Source organism: Dipodomys merriami, unplaced genomic scaffold, assembly GCF_024711535.1.
Source record: "Dipodomys merriami isolate MVZ:Mamm:240054 unplaced genomic scaffold, mDipMer1.0.p SCAF_21, whole genome shotgun sequence".
Lineage (NCBI taxonomy): Eukaryota > Metazoa > Chordata > Mammalia > Rodentia > Heteromyidae > Dipodomys > Dipodomys merriami.
This window is the reverse complement of record NW_027203493.1, coordinates 19252501-19274901: the sequence shown is the minus strand read 5'-3', so window position 1 is coordinate 19274901 and position 22401 is coordinate 19252501. Positions and strand designations below refer to the sequence as shown.

Genomic DNA, 22401 nt, shown 5'->3' with positions numbered 1-22401 from the left:
GTGCGTGCGTGCGTGTGTATGTGTTTCTCATTTTCATTTGGTTCTAGGAATTGTTTTATTCTGTCCTTCCCCCTTTATTCTTTCAATGATCTGAACTTTCAAAAGTAAACTATTTCAGACTGTTGCTAATGGCTCATGCCTGTGATCTGAGCTACTCAGGAAGCTGAGATCTGAGGATTGTAGTTCAAAACCAGCCTGGGCAGAAAATCTGTGAGACACTTATCTCCAATAAACTACTCAGGAAAAGAAGTAACACTGTGCCAAAAGTGGTAGTATGCTAACCTTGAACAAAAGAAGCTCAGGGACAGTGCCCTGAATTCAAGCCCCAGAACCAGCACCAAAAAACAAACAAACAAAAATATTCAATCTCTATGTATTTGAATCTTTTTGGTAGTTTTTATTTTATCAACTTCTAGTTTTATCCCATTGTGGTCTGATAAAATATAGGAAGCTATTTCAAGTTTCTTGTATTTGTTGAGACTTGTTTTATAGACTTGATTTTAACTGTTTTGGAGAAAGGTGTATACGCTGCTAGATAGAATGTGGCTTTTGGGTTTCTGGGTCTCTATTAAGAAAATCTCAGCCTGTGCCAAGGAGACCTAGGATTTCTCCTATTCCATCCTGTAATGTTTTCAGAGTGTCTGCTTTGACTCCGAGGTCTTTGATCCATTTGGCGTTGATTCTGGCGCAGGGTGATATATAAGGATCTAGCTTTAGTTTTCTACAAGTAGTTAACCAATTTTGCCAGCACCATTTACTGAAGAGGCTGTCTTTCTTCCATTCTATTTTTTTAGCTCCCTTATCGAAGATTAGATGGCTATAGGTCTTTAGGTTCATTTCTGGGTTTTCAATTCTATTCCATTGGTCCTGGGGTCTGTTCTTGTGCCAGTACCAAGCTGTTTTGATTACTATGGCTTTGTAGTAGAGTTTGAAATTTGGTATTGATATTCCTCCACCACTATTCTTTCTGTTGGGTGGACTATTCTGTAGATGCAGTTAAGCCCACTTGTTCTGCAGTATCATTTAATTTTGCAGCTTTGTTCTGGATGTTTTGTCTGAATGACCTTTCTATTAGTGACAATGGAGTATTGAAGCCATTGGATACTGTTGTGTTAGGGTCTTTTTGAGGTTTTTATGGCCAGGAGTGTTTGGTGCATGCATGTTTGCAATTTATTCACAATAGACACATGTTGATGGTGACAATGTCAACTATGTTATGTGATTGTGCCTCCCAGACCTCTAATATCAGTCCAATCAACCAAGGTTCTGGCTACGATTCTATAACATCTATCAACATCTATCACCATGTTATCATCTCTGACTGAAGAAATCAAGTCAGATCTATCTCTGAGAGTCACTGAACTCCTCTGAAGGCCAACTTGGATTCAAAGAAACACCAGCAACAATCAAAGGGAGATTTTCCACCACAATTTAACATCCCTATATGTAAATTAGAAATAAATCTGTTGCCATTAACTTTTTCTAACCAAAACACACGTGCACACTAATATAAACCATCCAAATAATCACTCAGAAATTACTACCCTCATAGACTATGAAGAATAGTTACACATACACACACAAATAGCATATTCTTTCTACCATTTCTTTGACTTTTGAAGCAAACTACATCTGAAACTGTATCTGATAAAGAAAATACATGAGACCAAACAAGACATTATATAGAAGAACATTTGGGTATATAGAACTAATTATTGATTTTAATGAGAAAAGTTCCATTGTATCTTTATGAAAATGTCACTATGAAACTTGTTATTTTGTACAATTAATACATACCCATAAATAAAAAGAGCCAGTCACAGGTGAGACATACCTTAATCCTAACTACTCAGGAGGCTGAGATCTGAAGGTGGTGGTTTGAAGCCAGCCTAGGCAGGAAAGTCTGTGAGCTCTTATATCTAATTAACCATCAAAAAGCTGGAAGTGGTACTGTGGCTCAAGTGGTAAAGCACTAGCCTTGAGCAAAAAAAAGCTAAAGACAATGCCCAAGTTATGAATACAAGTCCCAGGCCCAGCCAAAAGAAAAAGAAAAAGAAAAAAAGAGAAAGGAAGAAATACTAGGTAGCAATAACCACCTACTATATTTTGGGGAAAAGACATTTTTTATTTTTCATTTGCAATGTTGCAAACAAGTAGCATTAAATTTATATATTAAACATAATTATCATTTCTGTGGCCTTTAAATGTGCAGATACAATAAACTATAATTTTACATGAAATATCAAAGAGCAGGATTCTTATAATATTTTTACAGGAAATACTTTATCATTCTTTTTATCTGTTTGAACTTTAATATAACTTTTATATTGTAAATATAATTTAAATTCTCCTGATTGATCTAGATGGACACTTGCATTTCCCCAAATTTATAAAATACTCAGCAGTTTTGTTTGTGTAATAGTGGATCTAAAGCTTGCTTGGCTTGCTTGCTTGCTTAACTGGAACTCTTTCACTTGTGTCATGTATCTAAGCTAGTTTTTTGCTGATTATTTTGGAGATGGAGTCTCATAGGCTTTTCTTCCTCGCTTTGAATCCTGATCCTCCAGATCTTAGCATCCTGAATAGCTGGAACAGTTACAACAATGGGCCATTTGCACCCTGGTTATGTGGCAGTTTGAAACAAACTGAAATGTAAAAATCTCTTCAACTGGGGTTTGAACTCTGAGCCTGAGCGCTGTCCCTCAGCTCTTCAGCTCAAGGCTAGCACTCTACCATTTGAGCAACAGCGGTTTTTTTGGTGTTTATTGGAGATAAAAGTTTCACGGACTTTCCTGCCCTGGCTGGCTTTGAACTGCAATCCTCATATCTCAGCCTCCTGAGTAGCCAGGATTACAAGCTGAGCCACCGGCGACCCGTTTAGCAAAACATATTTTAAGTATGTATAGGAATATAAGTTTAAAGCATTATAACTAGAAATCTAGTCTTTTAGCTTTTTACTACTTAGTGGAATGAGTCAGGACCATAACTTAAATCAATGTAATGGTTATTTACTACATTTTAGGAACTGTTTATGTTTCTCGTAAAATATTCTCTGCTGAGAATCCTAATCAATGTTACAATCTTTTTTTAATATTTATTTTTAATGTATATTTTTATTGTAAAGGTACTATACCGAGGGGTTACAGTTACATGAGTAAGGTAATAAGTACATTTCCTATCGGGCATTGTTATCCCCTAATTTGGCCTACCATCCCTTCCCTCCCCACGTCCCCAATTTCTCCCTCCTCCATACTCCTGAAGTTGTAAAGTTCATTTTCAACATAGTATCTTGTACATCTCATTGTTACAATGTGTCAACCTATATCCTTGTTTCAGCATTTTGTTATTTCCCTTCCCTTCCCCAAATTAGAAAGATGTATATACTTTAGCACTGAACATACATGTCCCAAATTCTAATATTCTTATATAAGAGTTGAACTCATAGAAAAATGTGATGCATTATGAATGTATGGTTAATAAAGAAGATGTAATCATAATAGTAATATAAAATAAAGGGCTGGGAAGGTGGCTCAGTGGTAGAGTGCTTGCCTTGCATGCATGAGGCCCTGGGTTTGATTCCTCAGCACCATATAAGCAAAAAGAAAAAAGCTGGAAAGTGGCCCTGTGGCTCAAGTGGAAGAGCACTAGCCTTGAGCTGAAGAGCTGAGGGACAGCGCCCAAGCCCAGAGTTCAGGCCCACAACTGGACCCCCAAAAATAAAAAATAAAAAAGATAAAGACCATAAAGCTTGTATAGATTTCTTTGCCCCAGTGGCAAAAGAAAATTATATGGGAAGTTTATATTTTAAATATCACATTCTCTAATTTCTAAAGTCTTGTATTTATCAACACTGGTACATGGAATTTAGCAAATCAGTGTTCATTCATCAGAAAGATTAAATGCTTTTGCATTCCAGGAAACTACATGAAAATTATATTCCCCCCTTTGTGTGACACCAATTTTGTATTATTATTTCATTTATGGAATATGCTGTCAACCTCACAGTATGAGCTTTGGAGAGAAGGTTTCATTTAATAGTTCTTCATTACAATACTGCCTACAGAACCTAATGATTAGTTCACTTAGGCTTGACATTCGTAAACTAGCTTTCTCTTGATAAAAGGTAACTTTGTTAGTATTTCTAAAATTCAGACTAATAATTCTGCTCTTAGACATTTAATAATAAATATAATATTTAGCTTCATTACAAATTTTAAACATTTTAAGTGTATTAAAATTTTTTAAATACCAATATCTGGTTTTAGGTTTTATTTAATAACTTAGTAATTAGGGAAATTTATAAGGCATTTTCCCCCAGAAAATCATGATCTGATAAAGTCTTTCAAGTATACAATTACTTTTCAGGCTGCCAACATCAAGAAAAGTTTTTTTCTATTGTTAAATTATTATTAATTGGTAATGTTTGAAATACTATAATGCTCAAAGTAAAACCTATCTTAATTTTATAATCAGAGTTCATTACAGTTTTTTAAATTTTATTTTATTGTAAAGATGCTGTACAGAGGGGTTACAGTTACATGAGTAAGGTAATAAGTACATTTCTTATCAAACATTGTTACCACTATATTTTTTTCCTACTATCTCTTCCCTCCCATTGCACTTTTAATATAGTTTGAAAGTAAATCACTTACTTCTGCTTGTGCCTTATGGTGTTCCTTTGCTGTCATTGAAAGAATTGCTTTCTCTGTGATTTTTTCCTTCTGTTCATTTGTGTCCGGGCTCAACTGGAAGAAATAAACGATTCCAATGATATGTGATATAGCTCAGTGTGTCCGATAATCTGATTTGTTCCAGGGAAGAGGTCCAAGAATCTTTAGGTCATTCTGATAATCTCCCTAAGTAAGGAATTTACAGATGTTTCTGAGGTAGGCTAGAGAGGTGATGTTTTAATCTCGTAAGAGAAAAGGACACCAGTTTCTGTAGCAATTATTTAATTTTTCTCCAGCAGCATTCATAGATAATAAATAAATGAATGAGCATGGTTATGCCTAACAATTTTTTTAGCATCTGTTAACTTATTTGTTGATTAGATCAATCTTTCACCATATACTATGGCTCTTACTATAGGAGACGTTACGGGCTACCAAAGGAAAGAGATACATAAACAAATATTGAAGAGCAGATCTATGAATGCTTTAAGGATATTCAACACAGAAATATTACAAATTATTATTAATAATAGGTTTGTTGTTATATCGTTAATAGAATTTAATCTTTGTAAGATTTCTGTACCCTCTTGTATCAGTACAAGATAAAATCAAAATTATATAAATAAAATTCAAAGTCCTCAAAGATCTAGTGTTGGTATGGTATGAAATCATATGAATACTTTCAATTTAAAAATATCTACTGAAGCTGAGTGCCGGTGGCTCACACCTATAATCATAGTTACTCAGGAGGCTGAGATCTGAGGATCTTGTTCAAAGCCAGCCCGGGCAGGAAAGTCTGTAAGACTCTTATCTCCAATAAACCACAAGAAAACCGGCAGTGGCACTGTGGCTCAAGTGGTAGAGTGTTAGCTTTGAGTTTTGAGCTGAGGGACAGCACCCAAGCCCAGAGTTCAAGCCCCACGACCAAATATATATCTACATATATATACATATACATGTATGTATGTATATATATGTAGATATATATATATATATCTCTTCTGAGCAATGAAGGAAGGATAACATTTTCAACAAATGATAAGAATTAATTGAATAGGCATTTACAATAAGTTAAAAGGATCACACCATGTAAAAAAATAATTCACACCATGTAAAATAAACTCAAGTTGTTCATAGACCAATATTTGAGATCTAAAATTAAATTTTAAAAGAAAGCCTAGGAGAAAAATCTCAATAAACTTGGAGTTTCACCAAAAAAATTAACAAGTGGAACATAAAAAGCAAACATTAAAATATATGTGTTTATACTTCATTAAAACTAATTTTCTCCTTAAAATACACTATAATAATAAAAAATATAAGCCTTAGAATTGAGAAAATATGTAGTATAGAATATATAAAGCACTTGTATTCTCAATCATGAAAAATCAACCTTATGTGTAAGGACGTATGACTTTTGAGTAGACACTTCCCCAAAATGACACTAAGTCGTAAATGTAAAAATGAGAAGATACAAAATACCACAATAAAGACCACAATTAATGAAAAAAGATACATTACTAGAATTAAAGATATATAACTAGAATAGTAGTGATGACATATGAGATTTGGTAAAAATATGGGACAACTCCCAAGCGCAACGGATACTGGAAAGGGGGGTAGAGACAAAGAGAGGAGGTAGACAAAGAGAGGAAGGGGAGAGAATGCAGACACAAAATTTAATGCCTATCTTATAAAAATTATAACAATGAGATGTACAAGACACTATGTTGAAAAACGAACTTTGCAATATAGGTGGGAAGGAGGGGGAGGAGGGAGGGGGAGTGTAGTTGTGGAGGTGGGAGGGACCGGAGGGCAGGGGGAAAACACAGGAGGAGGCAACAATGCTTGATAGGAAATGTACTCACTACCTTGCTCATGTAACTGTAACCCCTCGGTACAGTGTTTTTACAATAAAAAAAGGAAAATTAAAGGAAGGAACGGGGTTGGGAGGAATGTAGAATGATGAAAAGAGTAACATTGGGGCTGGGAAGGTAGCTCAGTGGTAGAGCACTTGCCTCGCATGCTTGAGGCCCTGGGTTCCATTCCTCAGCACCACATAAGCAAAAAGAAAAAACCCGGAAGTGGCTCTGTGGCTCAAGTGGTAGAGCGCTAGCCTTGAGCTGAAGAGCTGAGGGACAGCGCCCAGGCCCAGAGTTCAGGCCCCACGACCGGACCCAAAAAAAAAAAAAAAAAAGAAAAGAAAAAGAAAAAGAAAAGAGTAACATTGAACAAGATGCGTTGTATCCACAAATGGCTCTGTTGAATGGCAAGTCCTTTGTACAACTTCTTAAAGATGAAATAAGTCATAAATAAATGGAAAGAATATTTTAATCAAGTCCTGGACATGTGCTTTCATCTGTGATAGGCAAACACCCGGGAATAATATGGAAGAATAATATTAGAATTATCATTCATCTCAAGTGATTAGACCATGTTATATTCCCACCAGCAATATAGGAGTGTTGTTCCATATTTTTATTAACCAATCTTGTTTAAAAGGTGGTAGGCTGAATTTGGTTGTTAGGCAGTGGTTTGCTACTCCCTGCCCTAGCCTGAGTACCATTAACAAATAGGTTTTTTGATTATTACTTTTATTTTGTTTTTGAGCATCACATAAGATTATTTGCTCTCTCTGAAAGTATAATTTATACTGTGATAAAGTGATACAGGGGCATCATACTAGAAAAAAAAAATTAAACATAAAACTCAACTTCCACACATAGAACCAACGTGTAGACTTGGGCACAAGATGCTAAGTCTCCTCAGTCATTGGTACAGAAAGCTCTCATATCAAGAGGAAAGCAGCATAGAAGACTGCAGTGAAGAATATTCATCAAGCTATGTATTTTTTTTCCTGTGCTGGCAATGGAATTCAAAGCCTTGTATATGCTAAGCAAAAGTTCTATCAGTTAGATCCCTAGCGCTTGGATTTTTGTTGTTGATGTTGGTTTTTGTGGCTTTAGGTTTTAGTTTTAGTTTAGTTCTCATTTTTTTTCTCTGAGATTAGGTCTTCTCAAGCCACCCCTGAACCCCTGAACTCACAATCTTCCTGCCTCTGCCTTCAACATAAAATTAGAGGTACATGCCACCATATCCAGTCAGCTCATCTATTCATTTTGTTCCTTTATTTGCATTAATGTTGTGCTAAATTTATTCTAATGCCATAAGTTTTTGTTTCTTCTGTTTTTTTTTTTCTTTCTGGGATATCTTTTTCTTCTGTGCAACCTCCTCTTCTGGTCTAAGAACAATTTGCTCCTTTCAGGAAGGATGATCTCAGTGTGGCAGGGGAAGCTCAAGGATGGGTTAATCCTATCATGAGCTCTGTGAGTTCAACAACACATCTCAGGTGCTTTGTTCACCTGGATGTGTTCAATGACCAGGGATTCTATGTCTGTCCCTTGAGTTCAGCATGACTCTCTGCATTCTTAAGCTTGTGCAGCAGAAATTCAGCACTCTTTGGGAGCCATCGACCCTGTGTCCAGCCTCACTGTTTGGTTTGGGCATACCTGCCAACATCACCATTGTAATGCCAGAATGGCACACATTGATTGCTTCTTCAAAGTGATATCTTTCAGACACTTGGTAGCTATTCAGATATGCATACTCTTGATGGCCTGGGCTGTGTCTCTGCTGTTCTTAAAGTGAACACGAGGATTTGAACCTCCTGACTTGCGTGATTTGGGGGGATTGTAGGTGTTAAGAGAGTAGTGAACCATTTTCATAGCTCACCTCAAGCTGCTTAGAGGAAGAGAGCTCATCTATTCTTAACAAAATTATTTCTAAGTGCAAATGTTTTCAGAGTAGTTTTTTAAGAGAACTAAAGCACAGATATAATGTGGTGTGGTACCATAACAGGTCAGTCACAGATTTTAATGAGATTTTTTTCCCCAGGCCAAGAATTCCTTCCAATTGCTTTTCAAAAGTGAGAATTCTTTTCCTTTTGAAAATACCACAGCTGGAAAAACAATCTAACATTCAACTCCCAAAGAAGTATCACACTAACCAGTGAAAGTGGAAGGAAAACACACCAACATTGCTGAAAAGCACCACATGTGTCACAGCAAATATAGAGAGTGTTTAGCAAGTCAGTAAAAATAGTTGGCAAAATATAAGGATACACATATGGAATCTCCTCTAGAAATACACAAGCCACTCCAAAAAAGATATATTTTAATGTAATTGCTGAGAGAAAATTATGAGAATTAAAAGTCAAATGAAGAGAGTGAATATTCACCCTGAAACACTAATAATATGCAGCACTAATAGCAGGTTTCCCTTAAAACTCAGGACATGACAACAATTGTAAGATTCTTCTCTCCTGTCACTTTGGATGAGAACATCCTGTTTCTTCATTAAGACAAAAGTAAATGCTTTTGACTTGCTGTCATTATTTCAAGTATGTGAAATAATTCCTGTGTTGATTAAGCACAAAAATTTGAACCTTACTTTTCATGTTTTAAAAAGATCAGAAACTTTCCTGGGTATCAGTGACTCATGTCTGTAATCCTAGCAACTCAGGAGGCTGAGACCTGAAAGACTACAGTTCAAAGACATCCTGCGCAGAAAATTCTAAGAGATTCCATCTCCAAATAGCCAGGAAAATGTCAGACTGGACCCATGGGTCAAGTGGTAGAGCACCAGCCATGAGCAAGAAAGCCTAGTATGAATTGGTCAAGATGAACTGCATTCATAAGCTTCTTTGGTGATTAGCAACTCCTTTGTACAACTACTTAAAGATAATAAAAATCTTTTCGAAATTAGAAGGCCTAGAATTCAAACCCTGGTACAGGACCAAGAAAAAGAAAGAAGGAAGGAAGAAAAAACAAAAAGAAAAAAAAAAGATCAGAAACTTATCAGATTAATAATAATAAACAGAAAGATAGTTAATATTTTTGTGTACCTGTGAGAGACAAGTCCCTGTAGATAGAGTAGGAAAAAAAATCCTAATCACTTTACTCTAAAATGATCATGCCCCTTTAAGTATAAGAATAAAATCCCACAACTTCATTATGTACTTCAAAGGTAAACAAGCAAAATAGGAATGTTTAATTCATCATTTTGTGCTGGGCTTTGCTGCAGAGATTTTTAAAACATGTAACAAACGTTAGCCATGCATAATTAGGTTAAAATTGGACTCATTCAGTATTGATGAGAAAGAGAACAGAATTATCAAGAGACCAGTGAAGAATCATATATAACAGAAAGGAAGAAACAAAAAATATTATGGTTTTGTCAAAGAAAACTGAACATCAATATTTTTAAGAAAATGATCTAATTAAATAAAAAAGAAGAAAAAAGAAAATTTCATCTCAAAGAGTTTAAGAATTAAGAAAAAAAGATCCACAGTCGAATGTGTATGTAATTCCAAAAATTATAACTCTGAGGCCAGAGATCAGGCGTTGAGGCCAGTCTGAGCTCTATAGCAAGAGCCAGTCAAAGAAGAAAACAAGGGAAGGGGCAGGGAAAGGGGACAGGAAAGTGGAAAGACAAGGAAGAAAAGGGGGAAGAAAGGGAAAGGAGAAGGGAAAAGGAGAAAAGGGAAAGGGAAAGAGAGGGGAGGGGAGGGAAGGGAAGGGGATTGGAGTGGAGGGGAGGGAAACTTCCCACAAAAGTACTCTTGAAACAATTAAGGGAGATCATTTCATTGAAATTTGTTGTATTAGGCATACTTTGTGGACAGTATCACACATTCTCTTTTCTCTAAAGCCATCAAAGGTCATAGTTTAGTAATACATAACTCTATTCAAATCATGTAACACCTTGTAACTATAAACTAAAAAGCTTATAATTTTAAGGAATACTTCAAACACTTGCTGTCTTAGTAGCTCCCCTATATAGACATTCTGAAAAAGGAAACCAGGCTCTAGACCTCCTGCCAGAGAAATGTAGGTACAATAGAAATGATCTTCTCTTGGGCTTATCATTTTCATTGTGGTTTTTCTCTTTCCCAAATATTTTTAAGTATGTTTATAAGACTCATACACTTATATGAACATTTAAATATGATAGATAAAATATATTTTCCAGGAGAAAATTACTTTAAAATGGTCACTCTGAAGTTCGGTTATTAATATCTTTAGAAAAAAGTATAATAATTGAAACTATTTGGTGTGATTAGGGCTCATAATTCATACTGACATTCCAGATAAATATCAGACAAAGGGGGACAGCTCTGGTAATCCAATCAAATTCTCATGGTTTTGAGCTGTGGTTCACCATGTAGTTGTTTTTCTTGTTTTGGTTTGTTTTTTACTGTTTTTAGAACAAGAGACTCAGCTTTGAAGTGATAATATACTTGATAAATCAACATGTCCCAGCAAGAACACTAAATCTATTAAAACTCTAAGATTTTCACTTGTAAATAGTGATCTATTAGTAAACTAGTTGATTCATATTTTACATGCAGATCAATACAGTCAATAGTTTATATAAACAATGAGTTGGTCCTTCATATCAGAATATCTACAGCCTTCATATATATTGACAAGTTTTCCAATGGTCTGTTAATATACAAAAGACTGGGACAAATTACTTATTTATACATATAAAACATGGTTATAAAGGCCAGCTGCAGGTATTTTTTTGGAAAGTGCATTTTAATAAGATCCTATTCAGTTACAGAACAAATGGGGAAGAAGTAGTTTGCACTACAGAGTTTAGCAAAGAGCTTTCTCTTTTTCTAACCACGAAATCAATCATTTGTCCAGACTGTGGGAGTCAGAGTTAGTTACTGAAAAGAGCTTCGTATATAAACAAGTCAATAACTCATTGTGTGTTATTGTCGAGCTGAAGAAGTCGGCTTTCAAAAAGCTGCCCCTGCTTCTCTCAGAATGAATGTCACTGTATTCAGGGGTTAGGGGAGAGTCCTTTGTTTCTAGCCCTTGCTTTCTGCCATTTATGTATGGGAACGGGAGGTGGCTGTAAGGAGCGCAGGGAAGCCACTATTTTCTATCATGGATGTCCAAGTAAAACTATGAGTTCTGTCAGCCTAAATCATTTGCATCTGAAAATGCATAATGAAATTGATAAAGAGTGGCCACACACACACACACACACACACACACACACACACACACACACACACACACACGTTTGGCAAGAGAATTAGATGATAAATGAGCCTGTGCCAACTTAAATTGGATCAGAATGATACTCTTGGTTCCTTACCTGTTAACAAAGATAAATCCCAAACCCAAGCAATGGTTTGTAAAGTTCAAATGTATAAAATCAAACTGATGAATAGGTCAATATAGTAAATAAATGTTATCAATGCTTTCCATAGTTGATTCTTAGACCTACCAAATTAGGTTTTCAAAGTTATGCCTGTGTATCTGTGTTTGTTGTGTGTGTGTGTATGTGTGTGTGTGTGTGTGTGTGTGTGTGTGTGTGTGTGTGTGTGTGTGTGTGTGTGTGAGAAGGGTAATATGCTTTAACATTTGTGATAAGGAAATTTCAACTATATTTTAACTACCTTTTAAAATTAATTTGAATATTTATACTTCTTAATGTATCCTCATTTATAAGATATAAAGTATATTTTTATGTAATTCATCTTAATATTTGTTAGCCAGCTTCCATTTATCTGGAATCAGATAAGGGATTGTAAAGAAGCACATGAGCAGGTTTCAGGGTTGATCGTTGGTTGAGACTAAAAAATACAAGTAATAGATGGTCTTTAATTGCATCTGCAATTTTTAAGTAAAAATCTTAGCTCTCAAGTAGACCAAGTTGTAGCTTCAGTCAAAAAGGATTAATATAGTAACTGGATCCAGTGGATCCAATGGATCAAAATTGGAAATAACAGCATTAAGTAATATGACCTGTTTCTCTATTCAATAAGATATGCTAAGACACTTTTTAAGATACAAATAGGTCAAGAATAAAATACAGTAGGTTGAGGGGACAATTTAAAAAAACAAGGAAAAGCTTAAAAATTGGCTTGTAGCATATAGTATACACAATGAAGTCTTTTTTTGTTTTTGTTTCTTGGTTTTTTTTTGGTTTCTTTTTTTTGGGGGGTCCGATTGTGGGGCCTGAACTCTGGGCCTGGGCACTGTCCCTCAGCTCTTCAGCTCAAGGCTAGCACTCTACCACTTGAGCCACAGCACCACTTCCGGGTTTTTTCTTTTTGCTTATGTGGTGCTGAGGAATTGAACCCAGGGCCTCTGGCATGCAAGGCAAGCGCTCTACACTGAGCCACCTTCCCAGCCCACATATTAAGTCTTTTAAGGAACCTCCATACTGCTTTCCAAAGTGGTTGAACAAGTTTACACTCCCACCAACAATGCAGTAGGATTCCCTTTTGGCCACATCCCCTCCAGCATCTGTTGTTATTAGATTGCTTGATTATAGCCATTCTAACTGGGGTGAGGTGGAATCTCAATGTTTTGATTTGCATTTCTTTTATGGCTAGAGAAGTTGAGCATTTCTTCGTGTGTCTCTTGGCCATTCTTATTTCCTCTTCAGAGAAGTCTCTCTTTAAGTCTTTAGCCCACTTATTTCTTGGGCAGTTGTTTCTTTGAGGATTTGTTTTTGGGATTTAATTTTTTGAGTTCTAAGTATATTTTAGATATGAGGCCCTTGTCTATTGTTTGGCTCATGAAGATCTTCTCCCAATCCATGGGCTTTCTATTGACCTTGCTAGCTATGTCCCAGCAGCACAAATAATGTTTATCACAGCATTATTCACCATAGCTAAGATATAGAACCAACCCAGATGCCCCTCAATAAATGAATGGATCAAGAAAATTGCACAATGGAATTCTATGCTTCCATCAGAAAGAATGACACCACCTCACTTATTAGGATATGGAAAGACTTGGAAAAAATTATATTAAATGAAGTAAGCCATGCCCAAAGAAATATAGGTCCAATGGTTTAAGAGATGTTTCCTCTCTCTCTTTGACAACCATTAACTTTGGAACTCTCTGAATCCCATGTGCTACCATGTTCTATTCTTTCAAATTCTGTTTTTGCCTGTTAGCCTGAAACAGCTCTTACTGACTGCAACAAGTTAGCTCTAAAAGAATGGCACCTATATTCTCACAGTAAATACTCCAGTATTTTAGGGCATCTGAGTATTCCTTTTAACCCAAGATATCTAATTCAAATATTTTGTGTCAAAAATTTAAAGAAGTCTTTTATATATGACAGTAAGTAATATAACAAAGGTAAGGAATTAAAATTTACCAACATCCTTTGAGGCCTTACCAAAACTACACCTGATGTCATTAAGATTTGTGACAAGAATGCTGTTTTTTCATATGAACAATGGAATTGTGAAACAAGGTAAGCAGTAACTGTGGCATAAAAGGCTGATGCCTTAAGAGAGAATCTGATTCTAAAGACCCTTCACTTTTCCTAATTACCATTTAAATATAACTAAATTCAGAAAACTTGGCTTATGAATTTCCCCGTTAAGAGTAATGACTCGTGAACTGCTGATAAGCCTTTTCTGGAGTCAAGAATAAAGAAGATATAATGTAAAAATAAAATATAAGACCTTTTTCATCTGTCCTAGGGGACACTATAGGAAGAAGTATCAAATAAGGAGGCAGAAAATGAAAATAGCCCAAAGACTAAATCCCAAAGGTATGTTTAGCAGAAGAGACAAGTGTTAGGAAATAGAAACAAGTCCTTAAGCAGAGAGATCCTCTGCTCCAACCCCCTCACCTGGGTCTGGAACATGGGGAGGAAGCTGTCATGTAGAGAGACCTATAGGAAATACAACATTGACAAGATGGTAATGAATAGGCAGGCAGATGAAGGCCTGAGGTTCAGCATTTACCTTTAGTTCCTGTGTATCTTAGATTATGAAACTGGTTGAGAGTTAGGCTGGGATATTTGCCTATTTATTGGCATGGTGAGGAAAAGTGACTATAATAAAGGAAATATCACTCCAGGCATGGTCAAATGGGTGACTTAACTCAAACTTTGGAAGGTATCTGTAATATCAGAGGAAGTCTTGTGTAAGTTGGATCATCTAAGAAGCACCACCAACAAAAATATCTGAGCCAAAGGAAAAGCTACAAGCTTACAATGAGAATGAGTAGACTATCCAGCAACCAATGGAACATGGGTTATCCCACACTGACCAGAACCTGCTACACCAATGCATATATTCTACTATGTGTCAGCATGAGGCCAGAGGCCACTTCCCCCAGTGTCTTAAGATATAAAAGTCAGATGTCACTTTATTCTGTATACTACCAAATCCAGGTATGTCTGACTGTATTGCCCATGATTCTAATTATACCTTAGATATATCGGAAAATATGATAAATAAAGGAAGGAACTAGCTAGGCCAACACGGGTAAGTTATAAAATTTTCCTTCATATTTGAAGCATAAAGTTATGCAAGCCTAGAGTAAAAATATTATAATTCTATTCACAGGAATTTATTTTTATAAAATTAATAAGGAAATAAATTGTATTTAGAGTCACTAGTCTTTATTTTTAATGTTATAACCAAACAAATTGGCTTAAGATCCATTGTCAGGAATTATTACTGAAACTTATTCCAGTCATTTATCTAACCTCTATTTTGTGTCTAAGATTATAAAAGAACCTAATGTCATAATTTTATTATTCTGAAAATATCTATTATTAATGAATCATAATACAATTAATGCTAAAATAACTGAGTACTAAGGTATTAATGGTTTTATATTCAATAATTAAGGCCTTTCTTTTCAGAGATGCATAAACACAAGCATATATAAAATATTTGGGTTTTATATAAGTACATATGATATCACATTGTTACATTACTTAATAACTTGGAGATTTTTGATAGCGATGCTATCAAATATCTCTTTATTTTTTCAAATATCTCTTTAAATAGCTAAACAATATACATTGATGTACATATTATCCAAAGCAAATAAAGTTTCAACTATACAATAGGAATAAGTGTCATTTACAATAACTGTTGCTAATAACAATGTTGTATATTTAGAATTGCTAGGAGTAAATTATTGATGTACATATCACAGGTATGTGAGGTAACAAATATATTAATATGATTTAATCTTACAATAATGTGTAAATATATATTAACATTGCATTATGCTCTATAAATATAAACAATTACATGTTAATTTTAAATAAAACTAAATTAAAAATATTTTATTCAGCCAGGTGATGGGAGTTCATGCCTGTAATCCTGCTACTCAGGAGGCTAAAATCTGAGGATCACAGTCCAAAGCCAGCCAGGGAAGGAACATCCATGAGATTCATTTCCAATTAACCTCCAGAAAACTGGAAGTGGAGCTGTGGCTCAAGTGGTAGAGCTGAAGAGCTAAAGAGCTCAGGGACAGTGTCCAGGCCCGGAGTTAAACCAGAATTGACAAAAAAAAAAAAAATTTTATTCCACCTGGTTCAAACTTTACATTTTATTAATCAAATTAAGCTCATCTCTAATTTCAGGACAAGCTAAACTTTATGAGCTTTATGTCTTTCTATTTTCATATATCTTAAGCCCTATTTCTGTTGGGATAAATCCTTTTTGCTCTATTCCATTAGAGAGAACTTAGTAACATAGCTACCTTCAACTGTAAGTCAGGCTGCAGTTCAACTGAAGTTAGACAGAAAGACAGAAAGACAGAAAGAAAGAAAGAAGGAAGGAAGGAAGGAAGGACGGAAGGAAGGAAGGAAGGAAGGAAGGAAGGAAGGAAGGAAGGAAGGAAGGAAGGAAGGAAGGAAGGAAAGAAGGAAGGAAGGAAGAAAGAGAGAGAGAGAGGGGGAGGGAGGGAGGGAGGGAGGAAGGAAGGAAGGAAGGGAGGGAGGGAGGGAGGGAGGGTGGAGGGAGAAAGAGAGAGAGAAAGAAAGAAAGAGAGAGGGAGGGAGGGAGGGAGGAAGGAAGGAAGGAAGGAAGGAAGGAAGGAAGGAAGGAAGGAAGGAAGGAAGGAAGGAAGGAAGGAAGGAAGGAAGGAAAGGAGGGAAAAGGATGATTTTAATAAAAAGCCAAAAATCTCTACCACACATGCTCTATATAAGGTGACCATATGACACTATCCAGACCAGAACATGCTTCAGTGTGAAATACCAAGGTGGAGATAACAAGAGAACTGTTTGGGGGAATTCTCTTCCCTTATTTCTCCTCTTAGTAAAGTTCTCTCTAATCCTTTGCCAGGTTGCCCTTCATGAGACAGTTCTTCACATACCCAGAACAGTGTATGTATCACATCAGCACATCAGCCACGAGGTTGCCCACGTCTTTCTCCCTCACAACAAACGAACCCTGTGTTGCATGTCAAAGGGGGACTCCCGTGTGGCTGTGTATCAAAGGGACATGCTACATGTATGTTACAAGGGTGTTACAGGTTATAGGGAAATGTGCAATGCGGTTCGGGTTAAGGACTGTGACTTCAGGAAGTTGTTTGGGTTATCTGAGTGGGCCAAGCTTAATCAAATGAGTGGCCATCTGTAATCCTAGCTACTTGGGAGGCTGAGCCCCGAGGATTGTTGTTCACGGCCCACGCAGGCACAGAAGTCCGTGAGACTCATGAATGGCCGCAGAGAGGCTGCCGCAGCAGATGGTCACGCGGGACGACAACCAGATGCCGGGGCAAACGCGTTTATCCCGGACCCCAGACAGCAGTGCGACCACTCAGCACTTGGTCTCGCAGAGACCGAGCTGAGCTCCCCAGACTTACATCCCACAGACACTGTCAGACACTCAATTCGTGTTCTTCTGTGTTTGTGTTCCGCATCAGTGGTAGGAAACTCACATTCAGATGATGGAGATAATCTAGACTACGGCACTGCGTCTTTTAGTACCCCATGTATGACAATATTGTCATACTGAAAATCTATTAGAAAAATCTATTAGAAAAATGCACAGTGTGCCTCAGTGACAACAGCCCTGTAGGGGCTTGGTTTAGGGCATCAGCTAAGAGGCGTGGCGTGGGGGAGTGATGGCGGGCTCTCAGGGGGACAGGGGGGCGACATTGGAGCATCCCCTGGGCAGCCAAGAGAAGGGCCCTGTGCAAGATGCCCTCTGGAGCCTGGCCTGCGGTCCACAGGCGCGGGCCGCTCCCGGCCTGCACGGGAAAGCTCCTCTGCGGACGAAGACAGGTAGGTGTCAGCTGGGAATACCCCTGCCTGGCCTGGCTCTGCTGGAGGCTCAACCTAATCACCAGCAGGATGCACGGCGCCCTCCCCAAAATAAGGGGAAGAGGCCTAAGCCGCGTGCTATGTGGGATCTAGTCATGTAAGCATCTGTGTCCAAGTCATTAGAGAAAACGCCGGGCCTGGCTTTGACGTTAGCAGACCCATTGGTGCGCAGAGAGCACCCCAGATTCTGTGCTGCCATCGTGGGAAGCCACGGAATTGCACATCAGAAGACGGATGGACCGGGAGGCAAGGATCTTCTTGAAGGATACACAGGTTTGGGGGATTTTTTAATGTCTGTTTTTTGTTTTTTTTGTGGGATTTTTTGGGTCCGGTCGTGGGGCCTGCACTCTGGGCCTGGGCACTGTCCCTTAGCTCTTCAGTTCAAAGCTAGTGCTCTACCACTTGAGCCACAACTCCACCTTGACTTTTTCTGCTTATGTGGTGAGAGGAATCAAACCCAGGGCCTCATGCATTCAAGGCAACACTCTACCACTGAGCCACCTTCCCAGCCCAGGATACATAGGTTTTTAAGAGAATCACTGACGTGGTCCAACATCTCATTACTTCTCCTGTGACAGATCATCTTCATCATGAGTAATAGCCAAGTTAGTGAAACATCTCAGAAGTTAGAAAGTAAGCCATTGGCCTGAGAGCAGCCCACATACTTGTTGAAATTCCTTGATTTTTCTTTCTACTTTAATGTGGTATATCTACACTTTCCACACTGTTCTCATGGCCATTCTTGAGATTACTGGTACTTTGCCCACTGCTGAGAGATAACAATCATGACTGGCTTCTGTAGGATGAGGTAACTGGTTCAGCTCCAACAGTATCCCAGAGCTGCCTAACTGCCTAATTTGCCCAGAAGCGACACGATTGGGAGATTTATGAATTGTTTCTGGACTCCTTTCACCAAGACAGCATCAAAAGTGAAGGTGATTTCCCAAAGATGAAGCCAAAAAGCAAAGGCCTTCAAGGACAAGGCCCTCTTGGGCCCAAGACACTGGAGCTGTAGAAACAGCCCAAATAACCTTAGAAGAACATTTCCAAAGAAACAAGCTTGATTTACTATGCCTCCCATTTTCCCATGACCATGGAACTGGCCACAAGGGGGACACAAGGCAACAATGTTCACCCAGAGGTCAAAAAGGCTGTGAAGAAGTTCTGTAACACTAATAACCAGTAAGTACCCTGGTGTGGACTGGCAGAGAGAACCATATGTTTCTGTGTCTCCTATTAATGATACTCTGGGTATTGTCCACAAAACTTTTGGTTGTTTAAACTAAATCTAGCTGGTTAATTTAAAATATAAATTTCTGTGGCACAACAAAAAAATGTGTCTATGAAGTTTACCGTGAAGAAAAGTTGGTCTACTTCCATCATTGTAAAAGCAATGGGCTGACTTTTATACTGCACCAGTGTATGGTGAGGGTGCTGACCCTCAAATCTGGCTTTTTTCAATATCGGATAAAAATATTTAAATCTTAAGCAGATAAAACTCGATCTGACTTTTAGGAAGTTTCTAAGCTCTAATTTAAGATGAAAAATCTGAGCATATCACTGTCCACCCAAGACTGTTTACTCCTTACTACTGACAGGATAAGAATTCACACTCTTAGATCATCAGTATATGTCTCTTGCTTCATTATCTAGGCCTCATCGCCACTCATCTCCATTGCATTCTCTCCTCCTTAGACCATGTCACAAGAACTCTCCTGGGCACTGAAACCCCTACACTCTTCCTTTTTTTTTTTTTTTTTTGGTCGGTTGTGGGGCTTGAACTCTGGGCCTGGGCGCTGTCCCTCAACGCTTTAGCTCAAGTCTAGCGCTCTACCACTTGAACCACAGCACCACTTCTGGGTTTCTGAGTGGTTTATTGGAGATGAGTCTTAAGGACTTTCCTTCCCCAGGCTGGCTTTGAACCTCAGTCCTCAGATCTCAGCCTCCGGAGTAACTAGGATTACAGGTGTGAGCCACCAGCACCCGGCTACCTCTACACTCTTAATGCATGAAGCTTAAGATTTATTCATCACTTCCTCCATCCCAAACCTCTTGGCTTTTTCTACCATAACTACTGTGCCATAGCTCTAAATTCTGTTGCGGATTGTGGCAGACACCGGATTTAAAAGTAGAGTACCACACTTTCTAGCATGGAGCAGTTACTCAGGTGCATGCATGCACACCACTCACCCTTGGCATATTTTACACTGTTACATTTCCTACAACACACTCCTCAACCCTGACCCCCTCCTCATCATAGTTGCATATAGTAAAGGCTTGTCTCAATAAAAAGTAGGCATATTTTAATGAAACACTTTATAACTGGCCAAAGTTATAAATATTTATGATATAGAACAAGATGCTTTAAAGATATGTATGGACTGTGGAATGTCTAAATCAAGTTATTGACCTATGCTTGGCTTCTATTCTTAACTTCTTGTATTGAAAACACTAAAAATCTACTCTCAACGGTTTTTATGTATACAGTACATTGTTACTAACTAGAGTCACCAAGTTGTGCCATAGATCTCTTGAATTTACTCCTTATTTCATATCTTTTAGTCGAAATTTCCCTCTTACCTCACACCCAACTGTAACTCAGAGTAACTGGCCATTCTACCCTCTGTTTATTTAAGTTTGACAAAAACAAAAAAACAATAAAAAACTCCTTTTTGGGTGGGGGAGCCTTGTGCTTACTACGCAATTTTACTCTACCCCTTGAGACACGCTGCAATCCTTTTCAGTTTTTCAGTGAGGCTGTCAGGTTGCCCAGTTAGGTGGTCACTGTCAGACCTAAGTCCTTCTATAACCTCTGCCTCCCAAGTAGCTAGGATTACAGGTGTGAGTCATCACATCCAGTTCATTTTTTAAGTTTTTAATAAAGCTTGTTGAAAGGATAAATTATAGCTTTTCAAATTCACACACTTGGAAAAATAAAAATACTGAAGAGTTTCTTTATAAATGTTTGGAGGTGTCCCCTTTTAAACATTCAAACATAAAAACCAAATGAAATAAAATTAACCATTTTTGTTGGTTGAAACTTTACTTAAGATTCCTTAGGTGGGAGAGGGAAGGGGAGGGGAATGATAAGTCTGCAGGGTACCAATGGCTCACAACTACTCAGGAGGCTTAGATTGGAGGATTGTGGTTCAAAACCAACCCAGGTAGAAAAAAATCTATGATACTCCTATTGCCAAGAAACCACAGAAAGTAATAGAGATATGGCTCAAGAGGTACAGTGCCAGCCTTGAGCAAAACTAGCCAAGTCAGAGTGTGAAGCCCCAAGACCCAATACTGGGGCAAACACACACACACACACACACACACACACACACATAAATACAAACACACAATTGGTAAGCCTGATTTGTAATTAATGCTCTGCTTCTATCTCCCTCCCAATTACTAGCACTGGAATATCCCCGGGTCACAATACTCAAAAAGGGTTTCCTAAGTATTTTATGTGTATTACCTCAATACATTCAGAATCAATGGAGACTTCCATCAATAACAAAAACACTTATCTATTTCTAGGACTATTAAACAAAGCAAATAAGTAGATAAGACAACTTTAGCCCTGAAACAAAATACAAACCATAAAACATTGTATAAATTTCTATGTCAACAAATTAATAAAGCAAATCTGAGTTTTTTACCTGGGTACATATAAAACATCACACAGTTAAAACAAATGCCTGAATAATTTCCCCAAATGGCTGTTTGTCTCCAGCCAAGCATGTTGGAAAATATTCCCTGTTTTCCATAATGCACAGAAGCAAAAAAGGTATATTGGCATCTACTCTGGGATTTTAAGTACAATTTCATAGGGCAAATGCTTCCTGGGACTATGTGGATATGTATTCTCTGACCTAGATAGATTTGCATTTACAGAGAAATCAGAGGAGGATGTTCCTAGCTCAATACTCCTACTATCTAGCATCAAAGAACACCCATCTCCTTTTTTCAATGCATCATCTGTGTTTGGAATTCATTTCTGTAGAAGGTCATAGAGTCAATCACTCTGACTGAGAAAGGAACTGTTCTTCACAATGCAGGCAAGTAAGTGTGAGCCAAGATTGCAAGGGCAATCAAATCTCATGCTTCAAGAAAGAAAATGATCATTTGCAAGGTCAGGAAGGAATTTCCTGTTCTCCATTAACAGAAAATACTAGGCAACTTTATGGATGAATCTTGAGGGAGGGGATATTTATCTTGAATGTGAAATATTACGTTTTAATGCCAGCCCACTTCAACAAAAAGATCAATGGATTATAACGGGTTTGCTATGTAGGCAGCTAGGTCCTCTGTAGAAAGTCTGTGTCCTGTGTTCCACATTATTCAGAGTAATACATATTAGCTCATTTTTCTACTATGTGCTTTGGTTACAGCGTTAAGCAATTATTAAATCGATGACCATAATAATGAAATTTTATTTTCACTAATTTATTATTATATCAACACCAAAATGCTTTAACAATTAATTTTGCCACCCCCTTAGTGTCCATAAAACTAGCAGTTTTCACAATAAAAAAAATAGGTGATTATAAACACTTAACCATTTGAGTACAACTCACCTTCCTTCCACTCAATAAGTAAATACGAATGTTTCATG

General features: G+C 37.5%; 1 protein-coding gene across 1 annotated transcript in view; it reads right to left on the bottom strand.

The window, feature by feature from the left end:
- Positions 1-22401, bottom strand: part of Dcdc1 (doublecortin domain containing 1) — a 323039-nt gene that overhangs the window by 197733 nt on the left and 102905 nt on the right. The window contains 1 exon segment of the mRNA XM_070032669.1: positions 4653-4745. Coding sequence (XP_069888770.1) covers positions 4653-4745 — 93 coding nt within the window.